The sequence below is a fragment of the Myotis davidii genome, unplaced genomic scaffold (genome assembly GCF_000327345.1).
Source record: "Myotis davidii unplaced genomic scaffold, ASM32734v1 scaffold356, whole genome shotgun sequence".
Classification (NCBI taxonomy): Eukaryota; Metazoa; Chordata; class Mammalia; order Chiroptera; family Vespertilionidae; genus Myotis; species Myotis davidii.
Window position 1 is genome coordinate 136,051 of NW_006288188.1, and position 22,966 is coordinate 159,016.

Genomic DNA, 22,966 nt, shown 5'->3' on the forward strand with positions numbered 1-22,966 from the left:
TGGTGTGTGGGTGGGAGGTGGCGGGAGGTGCAGGGGGGCCCAGCCACCTGCCGCGCGGCGCGGGCGGGAGGGTGTGCTTTCTGCAGAGGATCACACCGGACTCTCCTCTGCCGCGGCCAGCGGGCCGAGCTCCTGACCCTGAACCGTGCGAGGGCGAGCTTTTCAGGGGCTCGGCATGGAGAAGGGTGCAGAGCCTTTGTTGGTGACGACGTGAAGACGTGGATTTTGCTTTGCCGGGAGAGCTCTGTACTCTCAAGGCCTTGTGGTTGGTGATGTCTGTTTCAGCTGCCGCGTTCTGTAGATTAGGGATTTCATAGGCGGTGACAAAGGCCGTGACTACGGTGGAATTAGCCAGGGAATTTGGAGTGTCTGGAGCTCCAGTGGCCTCTCTGTGAGAAGCTTTAAGCTGGAAAGATGCAACACGGCCCTGTAGTCCTTTTTACCCTCCGCCAGTGCGGTGGGATGAGGTAGCCTGTGGTTTCAGAATAAGGGACTACTAAAACGACAGGTCATAATGGTCCTGGAAAACAGCTATGGTTTCGTTGTATTCTGGGAAAAGAACAGATGCACCTCTGTGATAAAGTATTTAGGAATGATTTTTGGGTAGTGAGATCTTACTACTACTACTACTACTACTACTACTAATTATTTATTTTATTATTTTGCAACGTTAAATCACTCATTGTTGACCACTAACACAGGCACTTCCCTTGACAGGGCTCTTAGAGAAGAGGAAAGGAGAGGGGAGAGGTGCTAGTGATGTAGGATAGGATGTAAAGGAAAATTCTCCAATGGAGTATAAAGGTACAGGTTTGAAATAGTCTGTGAGTTATATCCACATTAACTAAAATGTTTTAAGTGATATCTGTGGAATTAGAATAATGAGTACTTTTCACTGCTCCCATGTTCTTTTCTTTCTTCACGCATCTAAACACAGGCTCCCACCAAACCCAAGGGGAATCATATGAGTTTCTGTTGTTTTTTTCCCTTGTTTAAACTGGTCAATTTTCTTTCCCTTCCTCCTAGCCGGGGTACTGATGAAGAGGTATTAGACTCCAGATTTTCTGAAATACATTCTGGAGCGGTCCATACCATTTGAATTTATTGGGATGCATTGTTTGTGTTTTAAAAGTTGATAAAAAATATTTGACTTAAGAATATTAAAATTACCTGGTGTTTCCATTATGGAAGTTACTGATGTAAATATGCCTGAGTACCACCACTTTCTAAGGAGCAGCTATGAATACTTAGACATATTTTTGCTGGGAGGATAAGTCTAAGCAGGTCTGGGTAGTACTAATTCTTAGACCTCCTGACTAATTTTGGCATGGATTTAAAAGGACAAGTAAACTGCCCTTTTGACCTGCTTCCAGCAGTCAAGAGCAGTTTAACACAAAGCCCGAGTGCACTCTCCTGCCAGAGATTGTGCCTTCCTTCTCCAGAAAGGAAGTTCTGAGGTGTTTAAACCATTGAGGGTTTGTAAAATGCAGCGTAAAATTGGCATAGAGATCTGGTGGCAGTATGCGTGGCTTTTCTTCACACACCCCTTTTGTTTTTCAATCAAGTACAGTACATACTTCAGAAGTTTACTACAAACTAAATGTGTTTATTTGTCCTGCCTGTTGCTTTTCACATGAGATTTCCTACTTTCAGGATGTGGGCTTTCACCAGCGATTTTAGGTAGAATTTCTATGCCTCTCACTTACTTTCTATGCCTTTGCTGAGAATCCCCTCCATCCACCTCCTCCCAGGCCGCAGTAAGGGTTGTTAAACTAGGGGCCAACTTTTTCACTAGTTAGAGTTCTGTGACAGATGATCAGATTAGCTAGTAAAAGCATTGAGGAAGAGGAAGATGGAGTAGGCCTGGTTACACAAATCAATTTGAAAATGATAAAAAAGGAAAGTACTTTCAGTTTATTTAATGACAATATGTAGAATATATAGGGTTGTGTGTGTGTGTGTGTGTGTATTTTTAAAAAATTCATGTGATTAAAGTAAATTTGTGAGCTATACATTTTCCTTTTGATTGGGAAATAAAAAGGAATTTGGAGCCCTAACCAGTTTGGCTTGGTGGATAGAGCGTCGGCCTGTGGACTGAAGGGTCCCAGGTTCGATTCCGGTCAAGGGCATGTGCCTTGGTTGTGGGCACATCCCCAGTAGGGGGTGTGCAGGAGGCAGCTGATGGATGTTTCTCTCTCATTGATGTTTCTAACTCTCTATCCCTTTCCTTTCCTCTCTGTAAAAAATCAATAAAATATATTTTTTTTAAAAAAAGGAATTTGGAAAACAGTTTGGTCTAAGTGGAAGATTGATTTTTCCTCCTTTTGGTATATAACGATCAATAAAGTTTGTGTTGCTTATATAAATAACATCTGTTATATAGCTGGGTCCAATCAAGTTATTTACCTTTATTTTCTTGCCTCGCATAGTTTTTACATTTTACTTTTGCTAGTAGAATATTATGTATAATTATGTTTTCTGGTGCTCTTAGTCCATTTAATGCTATGACATTTTTGTGTCTTCAAATGGCTTTCATGCAGAATTACTTCTGCCCTTTGATCCTTTTGGTTGACTTTTACTTTCAAAGATTGAATATAAATGTTAAAATGGCTTATAGAAATAAGCTAGCCTTGATTTTCAATTGAAAGATTGACATAATTGACTCCTAAATAACTTTTTTAGTTAGCAGAATCATAAATACATGGTGATTTATAATTGCTGAACTGACAATAAAAATATTTAAGTGTTTTTCAGTTTGCTTTCCACTCTTTTCATTATAAAGAACACTGGTTTAAAAAAAAAAGAAAGAAACACTACTTTTCTTTTAGGCTCTTTTGTGTTTTTTATATCATATGTTCTATTCTCTTGCCTGATAATTGGTACATATTCATTTCCTTGGGCAGCTGGAGAGCTGTTGGCTGATTCCTAGTGTGAAGCAATGGAGGAAACCTCTTGATGTTCAGGGTTAGTTCAAAGTCGTTACTTAGCTTGGGAACACAGGTCCTCTTTGGACTGTTTCCTTGGGAATATGGGGAAGATTAGTATGACTTAGTTATTGCTTATGGGAAAGCGGTTGGAACCACTTCCTATACAACGTTTCCTGCTTGCATAATTGATACTGACCTAGTTATGTACACTAGCTATATGTTTGCCTGACATTTCATCTATGCCAATAGTAGGCCTTAAAGGAAATGCTTCTCTATGACTATTCTGCTTACTCTCTGAGATGCTTGTGCAGATAATAAATGAGGAAGGAGGCCAATTTGATGATTGCTTTTAATATATGTGGGCATAAAGAAAAACCAAAAATTTTTTTGGCTAATCTTCACCCAAGTATATTTTTTCCATTGATTTTTAGAGAGAGGAGAGAGGAGAGAGGAGAGAGAGAGAGAGAGAGAGAGAGAGAGGAGAAGTTGCCTCCCACAGGTGCCTCTGGGGTGGAGATCAAACCTGGTACGTAATCCAGGTACTTTCCCTTGATGGGGAACTGAACCCAAAACCCTTCCTTGCACGGGTAAACGCTCTAACCACTGAGCCCCAGCCAAGGCCCAACTTGCATTTTATTTCATTCTTTAAATCAATTAATAATGTTTTCAGTGGATATTTGTTCCCTGCTGAGAATGCAGCTGTTTAATTTTAATTTTTTTTATATTTGGAAGATAGAGCAAGGGGTGGGGGAACAAGAGTAGCCCATAAAAACTGCAGAAGAACTTTATTCAATATTGTTTGTAATTTCAGAATTCTTGTTCAAAGGAGGTGCATAAGACTGCAAAATGGCCTAAGGCTGAAGATAGCATACATGCTTTCAGACTGAAACCAAAAGAGTACTTTGCTAATATTTGGTGCACTCTTCAAAATGAATGAGTTTGCTTATCAACACACTTAAAGTTTTTACTTTTTTCTAGATGTAATAAAGCTGCTTTGTGAATTATCTGTACCAATAAGTAGTACTTAGTTCTCTTACTTGCTAGGTTGCGTTATAGTTTGACATTTCTCCACAAGTCATCACCTTTATTTGACAGTTATTGTAGCTGAATAAAATATAACCTTCAATGAGAAGCAAAGGAATAAATACCTCTTCTTGTGTAGTGGAATGTGTTACTTCTCTTAGATACTTGATAGCCAGAGATGCTGTCTCCACCTCCTCCAACATTGTCATAAAAGAAGTGAGTTTCAGTCTTTTATACATATCAGCTAAAAGGCCAAGAGGGAATGGCCTTCTAAGTCTTTTATGATAACACTAGAGGCCCAGTGCATGACATTTGTACACTGGCAGGGAGGGGAGTGGGGAGGGAGAGGTTCCCTCAGCCTGGCCTGTGTCCTTTAGCAGTCTCGGAGCCCTCAGGGGGGACATTCTTATCGCTCCCCGGAGGCGGGAGAGGCTCCTGCCACTGCTGCTATGCTTGCCAACCATCAGCCTGGTTTGTGGCTGAGCAGTGCTCCCACTGTGGGAGAGTACTGACCACCAGGGGGCAGCTCCTGTGTTGAGCGTCTGTCCCCTGGTGGTCAGTGCATGTCATAGCAACCAGTCATTCAGCAGTTTGGTCCATTTGCATATTACTCTTTTATTATATAGGATTCATTATTGGGTGGGGGGAGGTGTCTTTATTCTAAATACTATGAAGTCAGAGCTCATGTCTTTCATTGCTTAAATATCTAGGGGTGTTCTTTGGAACTGCATTCTTTCCTTTTACTTCTTTACTCAGCAAAAGGATTAATGGCCCTTCCTATACATAGCTACACTGATTTCCAAAAATTTATTTGAAAATGATTTTTTGAAATTTATAACACATTTTCTTATAGATTCACTCAACTGGGCTTGTTTGTATTGTGTATGTTTGTGCCTTTTGGGGAAATCTATTTTTTTAAACTCTTTTTTTATTGTGAAATTCTTCAAACATACAATTGAGAATAATATAACATCTGCATACTCTCCTTTGGCATTATTAAATCTTAACTTCATGCTATGTTTTCAATTAATAAAATAACAGAACAAAGTACTATGGAGATGGATTTCTGCTTAGAACTTGTTTTGTATGGAAAACTGCCAGAAACAGCTTTTCCTGCTAGGGTGTAGGAATTCCCCCCTGACCATACCCAGGGGAAGTTTTAGGATTAGCTTTGAGTCAGAGTCCAGAAGTGGGGGTGCAGAATAATCATTTCAAAGAAATGTAGTTCAGTCTCTGGTGCTGTCTCCTGCTGTAGTTGCAGGCATGAGCGTAGGTGGGCTCCTGGGGCTGTGTCAGGGGAGAGCCGCAACTGTTAATGTAAATGCACAGATCAGTTGCTCATCACTCAGGGTTGCTGGTCACAAATGCATGCGCCTTGATCCCGAGATCACACACCTTCCCCGGGAGTGTCTACCACAAAGGGAAACTTCAGAACTGGCTGAACACTCCTGTGCCTCTAGGAGTGTTTGCATGAACAGGTGTACATATGTAAAGTTTAGTAAATGGAGAAATCTTGGAACATAACAAAGCTTAGATCCTAAGTGTGTCTTTGCTGAGACTGGGACACTCTTTGGGTACAGAACTATCATAAACATTCGATTAACCAGTTATTTTTTCTTCTCTTATTTCTATCTCTTGTAAGAAACTTTGTTAGTAATATTTATCCCTTTTCTTCAGAGCAATGGAGTTAATAAAGGGAAGAATATTTATTTATACCTGTATTCTATATTCCTGCTACTTAAAGTGTTGGCCTGCTGGACCAGGCAGGCATCACCAGGGAGCTGGTTAGAAACGCAGAATCTTGTGTCCCCATGCATACAGACTGAGTCAGTGCATTTTAATTAGATCCCAAGGTGATTGTAGGGTAAAGCTTGATTCTATATGCTATGTGCACATTGTCAAAATTTTATAGAAGTTAAGCTCCGAATGGGGTAAATAGTGGGTCATTTTTGGTCCGCTATCCTTAGAAGTTGGCTGTTAGGTACCACATTCTTTAATGCCTTAATTTTTGGTAATCTCTAATTATCAGTTATATTCAGAATTGCTGATGGAGTCTCTCTCTCTTTCTTTTCATTTAGTTGCATCATTTTTCTTGAAGACATTCCATTATTGTTCATTGACCTTTCCCTGACTACTGAGTCCTTTGGATTTGAGTTATGTCAACAGCTGCCTTAATTACTTTGGTTAGAAGTGGTGGGAACCAGGTGAGAAGGAGAGTGCTGCTAAGCTCCCGCCTGCTGCAGGATGACCGGCGGGTGACACCCACATGCCACAGCTCCACTTCAGAGCCTAGATGTTCTCGGTTTGACTCAGATGGTAGTGGGCGTCCAGCCACCTGGGATAATTTTGGGATCTGGGATAACCGCATTGATGAGCCAATTCTGCTACCACCCAGCATTAAGTATGGCAAGCCAATACCCAAAATCAGCTTGGAGAAGGTGGGCTGTGCCTCACAGATTGGCAAACGGAAAGAGAATGAAGATAGATTTGACTTTGCTCAGCTGACCGATGAGGTCCTGTATTTTGCGGTTTACGATGGACATGGCGGGCCTGCAGCTGCTGATTTCTGTCAAACCCACATGGAGAAATGCATCATGTAAGTATGGTGACTTTCACTCTTGAACTTGCAGTTTGCCTTTATGTTTAAACTTTAACCTTTTGGCTAAGATGTTCAGGGTTAATATAGTTATTTGAGTGGTTTTATAATTGTTTCATGAACAAGAACTAGCTTAAGCATTCCATTTATTACTGACCACTATTACCATTTCAGAAACATATGTTTTAACAACTCCCTTGGCAATAGCATTGACCATGTTAAATATCAAAAATTCAACAGAACAAATTTCAAATATCTAATTGGCTTTATTGAACGATTCCTGAATCTAGCATCCCATCTGGCAAACAGAAAGGGCCTCCCAGGAACTCAACCAAATGGAAGGCTTTTGTAGGCAGAGGGGAAAAGGGATAAGGAAAGAGCAGATTACTTCTCCCTTTGATTAATGGAAAGAGCCTATGTGGCAGGTTACCTCATTTGTGCCAACCAGAAAATTCCAGACTGACCAGTTGAGATTACTATTCCTGGGAAAGGTTGGAACTGCCATTGATTTAGGTATTATTAAGCCTTGTTTTGGTGATGTGGGTTTAGCACAAGTGACTCCATTTTGGGCCTAGTGTTTCTTTTAACAACCAGAATCCATGGTACTTGATTTGTGATTATTTCAAGTGAATTAACATAAAGTACACAATCTCATGTGTTATAAGAATCTATTGGAAACATTTTACTAGTACATGACACCTGGTGCGTCCATAAATAGTAATTATACTCTCAAGTGGCATGAATAGCTTTGAACACTTGTTGAAAATAGCTTTAGATAATTGGCATTAGTATGGGGAAATGCATTTAATGTGGGTGTTTTGGAGCCCTTGACATAGTTTATTTAATGCAATTAGTATAATGTATTTTTGAGGATCACACTATGCTAGCACCAAAAGAGGGGGAAACGTGACAGAGTTGTGGCTATGACTCTTTCTTGTCTTCCTGTGTATAGTTCATACTGTTCATTAGTTGATTTAAGCATATTTTGCCTTGTTCTGCAGAAGAACTCAGTGACTTAATTTAATAAGGAAGAACTTGACCTTTCAGGGTAGTATGAGAAGTATGAGGCTGCTGCTGGTGTAACATGGTTACTGTTTTACAGAAAACTTACTTCTGATACATAGAGAGAGTACACTCTAAAATAATAAGAAGCATAGAATAGTAAATCCATTAACAGTTGTTTATTATCATTATCAAGTATTATGTACTGTACGTGTTAGTAATTGTAGGTGCAGTAATGATTAATCTTCTAATATGGGAATTTAGACTTTTATTTTAGTGTCCTTAGAGGCTTTATCACTTAGGAGACATTTAAGGAGCACCTGAGAGGCAAGCCATGGGGGTCCATTGTAGGGAGTGACTGCTAGCTAGAAAGACCTGAAGGAGAGGAGATGAGAGGAAGAGGAGACAACTATTGTAAAATGATATTTTGGGGCTCTTTTTTTTTCCCTCTCCACAAAGGGATTTGCTTCCCAAGGAGAAGAACTTGGAAGCTGTGTTGACCTTGGCTTTTCTAGAAATAGATAAAGCCTTTGCGAGTCATGCCCATCTGTCTGCTGATGGTAAGTAACACAATCACATTCCTTAGGGTCCTGGGGGATATCTGGATAAAATGGAAACAATTTAAGCTCTTTAGAGGTGGGAATTTTAATGGAACTTGATTTGTAAAAATGTTTATGTGGAAAATGATTTTATATAAAGAACCACTTTAAATGCTGTTTGGAATTCAAACTAATGATAGTACCTCCCTTTTAAATGAAATATGTATATTGGAGAATTTTTCAGAAATTGAAGCTTCAAAATGGTTCTGATATCGAAATCAATTTTAAAATATTTTTAAAAACTTTTTTATCTGTTTGAACATTTTACGGACAAGATATCCATACTACGAGAGGGTTTATTATTTTTGTTTAGATGAATCTGATGAACAAATAATTGAAATACACTACACAGTAATCTCATCTAGTCAGGACAGTTATTGGTCAGGCAAGGAGAAAATTGCTAATTGGTCCTAGACAGGAAAGGACAATGACTAGCACATACTACTTTATATAATTAGAATGAAGATATTTTTTTCTCTTTCTTCTTAAAAAAACTTGATCTTGGACATTCCTGTTGTAACTAGTGATATTTTGTTTTGTGTTAAACACAAGGTGAATTTAAAATTTTGTGTGCTGCTTGTTCTTAAATATTGAAAGTACGTAAGTGTTTCTGATTTTGACTAAATTTATCAAAACCATTTCAGAAAATGTAGTTAATGTTTTCTAGTTAGCTGGCTCCCATAGTTTTTGCTTATGAAGTTAATCTCGAAAACTTCTGCAACAACCATATAAATGTATGCAGATAGAATGAAAATGAATCATGCAATAATATTAATGTATGTTTGGTTCATCCTTTTGTTTAAAGTGCACCAGAGAAATGTCATTTTCTGTTGGAGTGCCTGCAAATGGCAATCCCTCCCCCCTCCTCCCGCCCTGGTTCCAAGATAAGAAACTGAAACTGAGAGAGAGACAAAGGGCAGTTGCTGGGGTTTTCCTGGTACCCACTGTAGCCTCTCTCCTGAGCATATTTAATGATGAGGATTAGAGAAAATATCTCTAGGATGACTCAGTAAGAGGCTTTCCTGCTTTTTAAAAAATTTATATGAGCAGAGGGAGAGAGAAACATTGATTTGCTGTTCCACTTATTTATGCATTCCTTGGTTGCTTCTTTGGGGATCAAACCCTCAACCTTGGTGTATCCAGATGGATGATGCTCTAACCAACTGACCTACCTGGCCAGGCCTTCCCCCTCATTATTGAGGAACTTTTCATTGTCATAAGCCTCAGAAAAGCATTAGAGTTCATCTTTGTTCAGGGATTCATTCAGGCTAATTTTCCCATTTACTCCTTTGGACTTTTTTTCCTTCTAATTGGTCCCTCATCTTATGAAAAATAGGGATCCAGAGAGGGTAAATTTTAGGCATAAGACTATTCTTAATGGGTAAAATATATAAAGGAAAAAGGAGATTTAGACACTTTCTGGTCACTTAATTTTTATAACTGAAAATTGGTATCCATATTGGTATGCTTATTTCTTTCATAACCAGATTGGCTGTATCTCATACCACGATGTTTACCAGCTATGGTGCAGGTGCTGTGCCCTAGTTGTTCTATAAACAGGCAGAACTTACTGGGCAAAGTTTTCAGAAGAGAATGTTCAACATGAGAATGTGGACAGCAATCCAAAGCAGAAATCCTTCATGGGTGCAGCCAACCCTTTTGTAAATGATCTAATCAACAAGATGCTTAAAACAATAATAGATTCAGTGTTAAGTAGAAGATCCCAGTCATTTATTTTTTAAGATATATATTTTTTGATTTCAGAGAGGGAGAGAGAGAGAGAAATATTAATGATGAGAATCATCGATATGCTGCCCCCTGTTGCTGGGGTATGTGCCCTGACCTGGTATCGAACCCAGACTTCCTGGTTCATAGGTCAGTGCTCAACCATTGAGCCATGCTGGTCAGGCCCCAGTCATTTATGAAATAATAAATTATAACTAAAGGAAATTCAGAATTTAGGGAGAGAATTTACTTAACTTGCTGACCTTAAAAGAAACTTAGTAACGATGCCTTTCTCATATAAATAGAAGTTGTTCAAAGAAATTAATTATAAAAAATGTAATCCATTTCTAATAATGAAATTAAAATGTAATTATTTAATGTAGTTCCTCTGTCACATGCTTTGAGTTAATGATCAGAACTTTCAGCCCTAGCTGGGTAGTTCAGTTGGTTAGAGCATCTCCTGATATACCAAGGTTGCAGGTTTGATCCCTGGGCAAGACACATATAAGAATCAACTGATGAATGCATAAATAAGTGGAACACCAAATCCATGTTTTTCTCCCTTCATCTCTCTAAAATCAATTTAAAAAAACTTTAATAATATTCTAAAATTTATTTTTCATTTAATGGCCATTTGTTTGCAAGTATAATGGAGCAAGTCAGAATAATGCTTAGTCTATTATTAAAAGAAATAAGGTCTATTATGGCATTGTTGTTTTTAAATCTTATTTTGCATTTTTATAGATCAATTAGTCTGTATTTTTTCATAAGTATTTTGAGAACTTTAAAATTCTTGCCGAAGCTGGTTTGGCTCGGTGGATAGAGTGTCGGCCTGCGGACTGAGGGGTCCCGGGTTCGATTCCGGTCAAGGGCATGTGCCTGGGTTGCGGGCACATCTCCAGTGGGAGATGTGCGGGAGGCAAGCTGATCGATGTTTCTCTCTCGTCGATGTTTCTAGCTCTCTGTCTCTCTCCCTTCCTCTCTGTAAAAAATCAATAAAATATATTTTAAAAAAATAAAATTCTTAATAAGTTGCCAAGGCTTTAAAAATGGCAAAAATTGCTAGTAGACATTTGGGGCCTATTTTATCAAATGTATTAAAGCCACTAAAAATAGAATGTTTTATATTGTTTAACTTTTCAATTATTTTTGGATTAAGAAAACCCTTAGGCCATTTCAGATTTCAAAGCTATTATTTAAATTATTTTTTTTTAAGAACTAAAGCAGTGTCAGTATTATAAGAATGGACAATATTATTTTTTAAAATATACATTTTTTGATTTCAGAAAGGAAGGGAGGGGGAGAAAGATGGAAACATCAACAATGAGAGAGAATCATTAACAATGAGAGAGAATCATTGATTGGCTGCCTCCTGCATACCCCCTACTGGGGATCAAGTCTGCAACCCAGGCATGTGTATTGATGGGAATGGAACCATGACTTCCTGGTTCATAGGTCAATGCTCAACCACGCTGGCCGGGTGACAATATTCTTTTCAACATAAACATGGGTAGGACCAATATTAGTTACATAAAATTGTGAAGTAATTGCAGTTTGCCCTCTCCAGTTTCCTTCACCTTTCTTTTAGCATTAGCCCTATTTTCTCCTTTAATGCTTCCTGTGAGTAGCTTGCAGGTGGGGAATTTTAAGTAGGGGAAACCTGAAAAAAGATTGGTTTAATCATAGGAATGAATTACTAATATTGGAATTTCAGGTATAAATGAGAGGAGTACCCCTCAATCATAGTATATTAGCTTTCTTAAGAGAAAGTGAAAATAAAGTAAAAATAAAACATTCTCATCAAGACTTTAATCCAGCCCTGGCTCAGTTGGTTGGAACATTGTCCTGTGGACCAAAAGGTCTCGGGTTTGATTCCCAGTCAGGCACATACCTAGGTTGCACATATGGGAGGCAACCAGTTGATTTAAAAAAAGAAAAAAAAAGACTCTAGTCCAAAACTGTCACATCTGCATAAAGTACTTAAAATGATCCCATTAGCACTTAAAATATTTACTATTTCAGTTTAAACTGGGAGTATTTGAGAAAAAAATAAGAATGCCACTTATGATGAAATGGCAAGACTCTAGCCCCTAAGAAATTGTTTGCTATTTTTATCGATTTGTTGATGAATTTTTAATTTACCCGTATTTACAAATAATTAATTTCATCATCATGTTTGAAAATTTTATATTCCATTTACACCAGTCATATATATTTTAATAACCAGCAAGTAAATTCAAATGATCCCATTAGTCTATTGCTTATGAACAAACTGCCACTTAAACCAGATGGTAGAAAACTTAGGTTGTAATTCTGTACATCCTGTGAGCTCCTCAGAGTGTTTCTAGATTGCTTAAGGTTTGAAAGCAACAAAACTTCTCAAGAGACAAATGGATAAAAACGGGAAGACTTGCTCTGACGTTCAGAGTTGGAGATGGTGACAGCATTGTGAGTCTCATTGGAAACCTCCATGCTCTTCATACTATGTGATCTCTTTATGGAAGAATTTAACGACAACACAACCGGTGTTAGAAAGGCAGTGTTTTTGAGTACCCTTCTTATGCTAGGGGAGCCAAAAGAGAAAAAAAAATAGAGATGGCACTGAAGAGATACTCTTACTGTGCTGTTACTGATCTCAGCCCTGACCTTGATTTTGGTGTTCATGTGTCACACATGTCCGGAACACCCATTTTAAGTAAATATTGAAACTGTATTGGTCTATACATAGTGCTGTTTACACAGTTGCATAATTACCAGGGGGATGGGGGTTATGCCTTGAATAGTACAGCTTTTACTCTTTCTGTTGCCATTCAAAATCTTGATCATTTTTGTTGTGATATGTTGACCTGCAACACTGGGAGAAAGAGAGAGCTGCAGAAACACCCACTTTATGAATTATATAAAGCTCAAGAGCTCTACTAGCCTTTATTTAAACAATCATTCTACTGAAGAAAAGAAAAGGGCTTCTAGATACTAAATTCCTGCATTGAGCTCCATTAACAAATGTGTTTGTCTTTGTATCTGGTATAAGAGGTGCTTTGATCCCTCCTAGTATATATTTCCATCTCAGTAACTTGGTGGTATATTGTGGTTCACATCTTCCTTAACTACGTACTGTTGGTCAGATACAACAAATACTGTACTCAGTGCCAGACTTTGAATTTTCCTTCCTGATTTTGAGACAGTTCTGATATTGCTACCAAACGAATATACAGTGCTGTTTTTTTTTTCTTCAACTCAATAAAGCTACTGCTTTCCTCTTATAGGCCGAGTGAGTGTGTGTTGTGTGAGAATGTATGTAAGTATTCAGATGTATGTCTGCGTCACCACTTGTGTGTTTTGGTACACATGCATTTGTATATGGCTTTTCCTACCTTGGGAAGCCACAACACGAAACAGTAAGACTCTGTGATGAGAAAATAGACTTGACTACAAAATACCATCAACATGTGCAAACTGAGTTTTGGAATCTTTGATTTGGCAACTCCTGGAATAGTATGTAATTTGCAAGTGAAGTTTTCACCAAAATAAAAACCCTTCCCCTTATTTTGCAGCTCTTTCCCTGCCCTCCCCTGTGTTGCAGGTTTGTAATGTTTGAGCACAATTCCTGGGTGAATTTCCTATTTGCCTCTGTGCGTGTTATTTGTGGCAGAGAACTGTGCCTGGTCAGCAGCTCTAGACCTGGAGCCCGTGGACACTATATGCTGGGCTTCAGTGGAAAGAGAGACCAGCTTAATTTTGTCCCAGGTGAAGGAGTCCGGCGGTTCCTAGCCTGGACTACTGGAAGGTTCCCACATCCTCTTTGCCCCATTAGTTGAGATGACTTGCAGTAGGAAATGTCCAGTGAGTGTTAAGAACTTATTGAAAGATGTCTTAGTTTTATAGTTTTGTTGTTAGCGCAAAAAGTGAGCATTTTTACTTCTATATTAAATGTTAAATAAAGTGAATGTTGATTTAATATTTATATTCTTAGATGCTTCGCAAACCAGAATCAGCAGTTAGTTTTGAAAACTTTCCCTTAAATCCTTGGATTTTGGAACTGTGAAGTTGGGTTGGTGGAAACATAAGCTCTTTGAAATTCCTAGGTGGCAGAGCCATGAATTATAATCCTGAACAGCTAAACTTGAAATTGTCATTTATGAAATTATAATTCTTTTGATGCAGCCAATTAAAAGGCACTTTTTAAAAAGCTGCAGCTGAGAGTTTAAACAAAGGAGAGGTAGCTAATCTCCCTGGACAGGTAGCATCTGAGTAAATAAAACCCCTCTCTGCTCTTCCAATAATTTGAAAATGTTACAGTGATTAAGCTCTCATGATTCTATTTTATAGTGTTTTGGAAACTCTAGTTAGCATTTGTAATACAGACATCACTGCTACGCCAAAACTTATATGTTATACCGTGGTGAATACAATTTAGCATTGCCCAGATATTGTTGCTTTGACACAACAGTTCCAAAATCAACAGAAAATGGGAAGATAGAACTATAAATGCTATTTCTCAGTTAACTCAGCATGGATATAAAAGGTTAAAGTAGGCTTTATTCATCTTTTCCCATCTTACTTTTCTGATTAAAGCAGGCATTTTATATATCTTTAATAAAAATAAAATATCTTTCCAAAATGCATTGCTGGTGAAGTTTTAAAAATTGTCTCTTTTAAAAAAAATTGCCAAGATTGAGCTTCAATTCGTGAAATCAGTAGCACTTCATTTTTCCTAAATCTACCTTTGAAGGAAAAATCATCTTTGGATTACCACCTAAATATTTTATGTAGGTGCTCTAAAGAATTAACCACATTACAAAAGACAATACCTGCTTTAAATGTCTTTATTTTATTTCATTTCTTCCAGTTTGATTTACTTTTTAGCCCATAATGTCACAATATTCTCTCTTTGGCAAGGCTCAATGCACCTTAAATTTTTTTTAACAAGTGGTAATAAACTGAGGGCAGACACTGTCAGAAAAAGTCAAAGGAAGATGAAAAAAATGCAGTTAGGATGGGATGGAGGAAGTAGTGGTGACCTCAAGCTGTATAACATTTGATTTCGTTATTGGTCACAGAAAATTAATATTCTTGGAATGCTCTGGGCTCAGGGCATAACCATGGGAGGAGCACTTGGCAGTGCCGTCCTGCATTTGGACAAAGACGGATTGTGTTAGATCCTTGTGTAGTGTTAACTACACCAAGCTTATGGGAAACCAGAATGAATTACATCCTTCCCCTCAATTTTCTCCTAATAAAATGATGGCCAAAATACAGAAAAAAAAAGACATATGTAATACTCTTTGTAATACTTTAAGCAATAAAAAAATTAAAAAAAAATGATGGCCATAACTTTGTTTCATGGCTGGTACCACAAAGATAAACAGAAAAGGATATAAGTCTTTAACCATTTTAGGATTTTTTTTTTGCTAAACATTTGTAAAATTGAAATAGTTGTAGAAGGTAAGAACATAAAGTATAGCTCTTGGAGAGCAAATGATATGCCCTTGGCATATTTTGCTTAGCCTGTTAACTGATATTACTTCCACAGGATAGGAGTAAGAAATGAAAGAGAAAACCTCTGAGTCCATAGATTATAGAAAAGCCGGTTTGCCTGAATGGGCTCAATAGACCTAAGCCATCCTAACTTATTAGCCAATCTAATTAAAATGTAATGCTTTTAATCCTGACACCTGATGTACACACAAAGGTGTCATAATAATGATTATCAGTTCGTCTCAGCTCTACTTGTTATAAAGAGAGGCCATTTGAGGACAGTGGTGCATTATTTCCCAATTAGGACAGCAACTTTTTCTGTTTGCATGGAGCCTTGTTACTGAATCAAATACTTCTTTCTCTGCATGCTCTTACTTACATAGTTCATTTGCGTTTCACTGGCATAGCCCTAGTTACATTAAAGTAATATATTTCAGCATTAGTTTAACATGCCCGTGTTTTATTTTGTAATGAAAATTTCATGTCAGATCATTGGACTGTCAATAACTTGCACTCTTTTTCACAATGTTTACAGCAACCGTTATGACCTCTGGGACTACTGCAACAGTAGCCCTGTTGAGAGACGGTATTGAGCTGGTTGTCGCCAGTGTTGGGGATAGCCGGGCTATTTTATGTAGAAAAGGAAAATCCATCAAGCTGACCATTGACCATACTCCGGAGAGAAAAGATGAAAAAGAAAGGTACCGCCTCCAACTGATGAGGATGTTTTTATGTCTACTTCATGGAAATGCAACCTTGCATTTTAAACAGACCTCATGCTTAAATTTAACTGTGCCTTGTTTTTTGGCCTTAACTTCTTCTGGATCAGGATCAAGAAGTGTGGCGGTTTTGTGGCGTGGAATAGCTTGGGACAGCCTCATGTGAACGGCAGGCTTGCGATGACGCGGAGTCTTGGAGACTTGGATCTTAAAAGCAGTGGTGTGATAGCAGAACCAGAAACGAAGAGGATTAAGGTAAGAAAGGACGTGTAGACACTTGCTGCACAGGCAAGGAATGAAAGCGGGTGTCTCCAGCTACAAGCGTTCTTGGAAACCTTAAGTGAAGCCAGTAACTTTTGAAGAGGAGTAATTAAGGGAAGGATAGAGAAACTTTCCAGCGAACATAAGATACCACCTTCCAGGCCCACTGGATGAGGATGTGTTTGGTTTTGGTGTCACGCACTGTGGAATTCTCGTAGAATGGCGCCCCTGCTGGTCCTCACCGGCACCTGATGGATCGTGTAGCGTCACCACCACTTGGAGGCTAACCTGACTTTCCTTTTCCATCACGCTAAAGCATCGCGTTACCTCGGTTTCTGTGACATCCTTCGCCTGCTACTAGTTAATGTCCACATTACCCGACACGTCCCAACATTTCCCTCTCTGCAGCCCCTGTCCCACGCTAGTACCTGGCACAGTGTAGTGGAGGCTTCCACTGATGGTAGCAAACGTTTGTTAATTAACAGAACGTTTTCATGCATGATAGATAGCCCACTTACACTTGTTCTCGCTAACAAATACTTATCCAGTTTTTACTATATGCCAGGCTCTTCAAAATAGCTACTACTGCCCCTTTTTATAGAGAAAACAAATCTAGAGCATATGGAGCCCAACTTACCTCTGTTTGCTCGGCAGAAAAATAGAGGCAGGTTTCTTACTCGGAAGCCTGGCTCCAGAGACGGAGCCTTCCACCATTACAGCTTGCAGCTCCTGGCACCCCGCCATCTGGCTGCTTCCTTTGTGGTGTTACTAAGTAAATGTTAGGTTTGTCCTTGGTGGTTGATGCTAAATGTTGCTACTTTTGCCCTAAATACAAGCCTTCGATTTTCACTCTGTTTGCCTACAAGCTGTAAACACAGATGACCGCTCAGCAAACAAATCTTCGAATTATGAAGATTATTCCAAGGCCGAGTGTAGTTTATAATCCTATGAATTTGGTTTTATTGCAGCTACATCATGCCCATGACAGCTTCTTGGTCCTCACTACGGATGGAATTAACTTCATGGTGAATAGTCAAGAGATTTGTGACTTCGTCAATCAGTGCCATGATCCCACTGAAGCGGCCCATGCAGTGACTGAACAGGTGATACAGCTGAGCTTCTGCTAGAAAAGTCCCCCTGGGGGAAGGTGGAGGGAGGGGGTGGGAGAGGACAAACCCAGGTGCAGGTTTTGGTACAGCCTGGAGGGGCCCTCACAGACTTGATTTCTTTGAATCTTGTGTTTCAGCTCCAGTGTACAATGAATTTTACTCTTGACTCTGTAATATTTCCAATTTAAAACATTTTTACACCCTAGCCGTTTGGCTCAGTGGTAGTGTTGGCCTGTGGACTGAAGGGTCCTGGGTTCGATTCCGGTCAAGGGCACATGCCCAGGTTGCAGGCTCAATCCCTAGTAGGGGGTGTGCAGGAGGCAGCTGATCAATGATTCTCTCTCATCATTGATGTTTCTATCTCTTTCTCCCTCTCTGTTCCTCTCTGAAATCAATAAAAATATATTTTTAAAAAAACACAAACACAAGAAAACATTTTTTACAATTCTCCCAAATAGTTTATTAAAATTAATATGCCAAGAAAATTTGCTATGTTTATTTTTTGGCTTTGTACACATCTTGAAATAATAGTAACAGCACGTAGTAAATTATAATGGTAAAGACTAATATTGCTTACTATGTGTCAGATACTCTTCTGTTGATATGTACCTAGTATTTGACTCACTAATTATCACAATGACTCTGTAAGGTTGGAACTAGTTTTATCTCTTTCTAATGAATGAGGGAAACTGAGGCACGGAGGTGAAATTGATTTAGTCAAGGTCACAAAACTATTAAGCTGCAGAATATTTGTTGTCTGTTGGGCTTCAAACTATAGATTAAGCAATTTGTATAGACAGCAATTTGGACAGCCAGTTTCCCAAGTCTAATCCCTTGACCATTAAATTAGACTCTCCAAGTCATTACCCAATATAGGAACACTATAGCATATCAACTTCTGGTTTCTGAGGATGGGTGTGAAAAAAACAAATACCAAAAGGTGTGTGGGTGTGTTGTATGTCACTCTGTTGGTCAGAGCTAAAATTTGGAAGCTGGAAAATATCGGTAGAGAAAACGTAAAATTTCCATGTGTTGTGTAATATCTTTTTGGATAGCTTTTTAAGTTAGAGCCATCACCGATCATTAGAGGCACAGTTTAATTCAACAGCTATTTTGGCACTTCCTGATTTTTTTACATTTTCAATCCTGGAGTCAAATTTGGTCCAAAAATTTTTTTTTTTAGAGTTTAAAGTGAAAGCGAGTTTACTGGTGAAGCAATGGGACAGAGAGATGGCTACTCCACAGGGAGAGCAGTATGGCTCACATTTTAAGTATTAATATTTGTAGTTGAGGCAATAAGACATTACTTAAAAAGCATTATTTGCTCAAAAATAAATGGGTAAGCATGAATGATTCACTTGGTTACTATGTGTGCTCATGAGATTAAGAAAACAGTCCCAGTTTCATTGATGATCACTTCCTTCCTAATTTTCAACTTCCTGTCTTGATATAATATGTTCTAATTCATGAGGACAATACAATTTACAATGACTGCACAGCATTCGACTATATATTTGAGTATCACATGTCCTTTAACTGTTCCCTTGATCAGCAAATTTAGTTCATATTCACCTTGCCCTTTTGTAGGGGGAACACTATAATAAACTTCTTATATCTATTTGTGCATATCTATTTTCTTCAGGTATTGTTTTCTTAGGTTAAAGTCTTATAAGTAAAATTGCTAGGTGAAGAATACATAGTATTCTAAAGCTTTTAATCTTTACCAATTGCCCTTCAGAGATATTCCAATTTATACTTTTCTAGTATGTTTTATAGCTTATATTTCTCATAAGTGTACAGCTTGCTTTTCCATTATCTTATACTGGAGCAGTCGTTCTCAACCTTCTGGCCCTTTAAGTACATTCCTCATGTTGTGACCAACCATAAAATTATTTTTGTTGCTACTTCATAACTGTAATGTTGCTACTGTTAGGAATTGTAATGTAAATATCTGATATGCAGGATGGTCTTAGGCGACCCCTGTGAAAGGGTCATTTGACCGCCAAAGGGGCCACGACCCACAGGTTGAGAACTGCTGTACTAGAGGCTCGATGCACGAAATTCGTGCAAGAATAGGCTTTCCTTCCTCTGGCTGCCAGCAGGCACCTGGGACCCGGGCTTCCCTTGCAGCCCCGGCTTCGTCCGGAAAGATGTCCGGGCTAATTAGTATATTATGCTTGTATTATTATAAATGTATGCTTGTCTTTTTCATAATTATTGTAAGAACTTGCTATATACTAATTATAGTAGTATCTTGTCTGATAGTGCAATTTTTTTTCTGTCTTTCAATTTGTTTGTAAAACTTTTTTACTTTCTGAAGCTTTTTCATCAGATATTTTGATCAACCCTTTCCTTCACAGTTCCAGCCTGAAGCTATGAGGTCTTTTGAAATAAATTTGCTATTAAATATAATCCCAAGTACTTCTTACCATGCTGATTATCTCATTTGCTGTTTGAATTAATTCCTGAAATTGCTTTATAGTTCTCCTACTGTATGAAATTTACTTTATGCCACCTTTTCATTTTTTAGGGAGCATAAACTTTCTTGTAGTTATAACTTTATACATGTCCACTTCCTTAGGCTATTATTTCTTTAGGCTAAATTCCTGGAAACAGAATTGCTAGGTAAGGACTAACACCTTGTGAATCTATACCTTGTATTAGTTCCTATGCTAAATACTTGACAGATATTTTCTTCTTCAGGAGCTGCATATCTTATACCTTAGTCCACTGGTGTTTCTGTTGCCAAAATGGCTGCAGTGGAATATAGTCAGTGTGGTTGTTTTGGGTCATCTGTTATTCTACGTGCAACCTAATAAACTGGGCATTGACATCGGTGACTGATACTGCTATATGTATATATATATGTGTGTGTGTGTATATGTGTGTGTATAGCTTTTTGCTTATTTCTAAGACTCATAAGAAAGGATAAATCTAAAACATTAAAGCATTCTATATTTCAACTTGCTATGTAGTATCCTCTCTATTAAAGAGGGAATATGCAAATTGACCCTCACACCATCACAAAGATGGTGGCATACACAGCCAATAAGGAGGGAATATGCTAACTGACTGCCCCGCCCTCAAAGATGGTGGTGCCTAAACACTGTGACGTAATTGGGTTAGTAACTGTGTGAAATCAGTTTGACTTACCAGAGGAAGGATGATATCTCTTTGTACAGACTCTGATTTCCAGTGTTTTTCTCTTCCTTCCTGCCAAACCCTGCAGGCAATGCTGTATGGTGCTGAAGACAACAGTACGGTCATCGTGGTGCCGTTTGGTGCTTGGGGGAAATACAAGAAGTCCGAAATCAACTTCTCCTTCAGCCGAAGCTTCGCCTCCAGTGGACGATGGGCCTGAGTGCTGGCTGGGACTTTGAGTTTCTGTGCAACAGTTTTTCACTAAGTATATAAAGAAACTGACTAGATAAAAATGTCAACTGTACCAGAGTAACCCTGTGACTCCCTAGATCAGTACACAAGCTAGTGTAAGCTTAGTGACCACTTACATAACCATTAACCATGTCAGAAACAGCCGTCATATTTATGTTCAGCTGTACATACTTGGTATAAATATATGTGTAATTCAGTTACTGTGAGTCTCTAAGCTGAGTGAGCACGTGAAAAGTGGTTTGATGTACTTGCTGAGTACTAAATTTCTAATTTTAAAAACTCTTAGGCAGCTATGAGTTTCTTTTGATCATTTTTGTTTATTCATTTGAACAGGTTCTTGTCTTCAAATTCTTTAACAGTAGTCAGTATTTTTCACAATTCCTCAATGTATTGTCAGAAAATGTTTTAATTTTTAATAACTGTAACCAAGGAATTAGTGTGAAAACTGAGTTCTCTGTGACTATATTTTGTATTCTGGACCACTTAACTGGTCAGTATAACAATGTGAAAGAAATTAATTCAGATAATATGACATGCTAAAATGTATACATATTTCTAAGCAGTGCACTTGTATTTTTCAACTGTGTCACAAGGTCCCCCTTCTCCCCCAATTCATTCCTATTCTGTAGCTAAGAATACTATAGAGATATGACTATACCTTCATATCAGAACAGAATGCACAGGCTGAGTCCTCTGGTCAAAGCTATCCAAAGTTAAATACCAATGGTATCAAGTATCTTGTATAAAGTTTCATTTGTTGTCTCTAACTCTTTTTGTATATAGTATGTTTATGTCATTTTTTGTATAGACTAAGCAATTTGGATAATTTGTCAGTAATAATACCATATTGACTGATACTGCTATATGTATATATGTGTGTGTGTGTGTGTGTATGTGTGTGTATAGCTTTTTACTTATTTCTAAGACTCATAAGAAAGGATAAATCTAAAACATTAAAGCATTCTATATTTCAACTTGCTATGTAATATCCTCTCTATTAAAGAGGGAATATGCAAATTGACCCTCATGCCATTACAAAGATCGTGGCATACACAGCCAATAAGGAGGAAATATGCTAATTGACTGCCCCGCCCTCAAAGATGGCAGCACCCACAACCAATAAGGAGGGAATATGCTAATTGACTGCCTCGCCCTCAAAGATGGCAGTGCCCACAGCCAATAAGGAGGGAATATGCTAATTGACTGCCACACCCTCAAAGATGGTGGTGCCCAAAGCCACCAGATCGTGGCACCCAGTCCCCTTAGCCCTGCCGGGGTGGCAGGCACGTGGCAAGGCTGGGCCCACCCCCAGGCAGGTCTGGCCACTCCACTAGCCTGCCTCCAGAGTCCCCAGTCCCCTCAGCCCACCAGCTACCCAGGGCCAGCCCAAGGTGCAGTCAAGCCTCAGATGGTGGCTGCCCAGCTTCCCAGGGCCAGCCCGAGGCACAGGCAAGCCTCAGATGGTGGCTGCCCATCCACCCAGGACCTCCCAAGCCTCAGGTAACCAGGGCCGGCCGAGGCTTACACTGCCAGCAGTGGCAGCAGCAGAGGTGTGATGGGGCATCGCCTTCCCCTGGTCGCTGGGTCGCCTCCCATCCCTGAGGGCTCCTGGACTGTGAGAGGGGGCAGGCCAGGCTGAGGGACCTGCCTCCTCCAGTGCATGAATTTTCATGCACCGGGCCTCTAGTCTATATATATAAAAGCCTAAGCGACTGTTACAACCAAACGACCGGAACAACTGGAATGACCGGTCGACCAGTTGCTATGATGTGCACTGACCAACAGGGGTCAGACACTCAATGCAAGAGCTGCCCCCTGGTGGTCATTGTGCTCCCACAGCCAACCTCCCACGGCCTATTACCCCGTCCAGCTGGCCAACCTCCTGTGGCCCCAGCCCCCTGCCATCTGGCCCCCTGATAGGCTCTGATCTTGAGGCTGGCTTGCCACCCTCCCAGGTTCCTTCCCCCTGGCTAGCCAGCCCCCTGATAGGCCTCAATTGCTGGCCAGGCCGAGGGACCCCACCCATGCACAAATTTGTGCACCAGGCCTCTAGTAGGAGTATAAAACTATACTTCCTTATATTTGCATGTAAGTTTGCTGTTAAAATGTGAATCTCTAAATGTGTGTTTGGAAT

At 39.2% G+C, this 22,966-nt stretch overlaps 2 protein-coding genes across 5 annotated transcripts in view; one reads left to right on the forward strand and one right to left on the reverse strand.

The window, feature by feature from the left end:
• The window catches only part of LOC102766157 (probable E3 ubiquitin-protein ligase HERC6), a 100,989-nt gene extending 96,836 nt beyond the window's left edge, over positions 1–4,153 (reverse strand). Inside the window, exons 1-2 of the mRNA XM_015561521.1 lie at positions 4,076–4,153; positions 251–406 (exon numbers count right to left, since the gene is read on the reverse strand). Coding sequence (XP_015417007.1) covers positions 251–406; positions 4,076–4,153 — 234 coding nt within the window. The remainder of the gene's footprint in view (positions 1–250; positions 407–4,075) is intronic.
• PPM1K (protein phosphatase, Mg2+/Mn2+ dependent 1K) overlaps positions 1–21,806 on the forward strand; it is a 22,950-nt gene extending 1,144 nt beyond the window's left edge. For 3 of the 4 annotated variants that reach the window (XM_006760038.2, XM_006760039.2, XM_006760040.2), the window contains exons 2-7: positions 6,029–6,546; positions 8,008–8,108; positions 15,886–16,051; positions 16,180–16,324; positions 17,299–17,433; positions 20,669–21,806. In XM_006760038.2, the coding sequence (XP_006760101.1) occupies positions 6,107–6,546; positions 8,008–8,108; positions 15,886–16,051; positions 16,180–16,324; positions 17,299–17,433; positions 20,669–20,800 (1,119 nt within the window). In that variant the 5' untranslated portion in view covers positions 6,029–6,106 and the 3' untranslated portion in view covers positions 20,801–21,806. Of the gene's footprint in view, positions 1–4,089; positions 4,167–6,028; positions 6,547–8,007; positions 8,109–15,885; positions 16,052–16,179; positions 16,325–17,298; positions 17,434–20,668 lie in introns of all 4 variants that reach the window. The other variant, XM_015561525.1, reaches the window with a different exon arrangement.
• Positions 21,807–22,966: the final 1,160 nt, after the last annotated feature.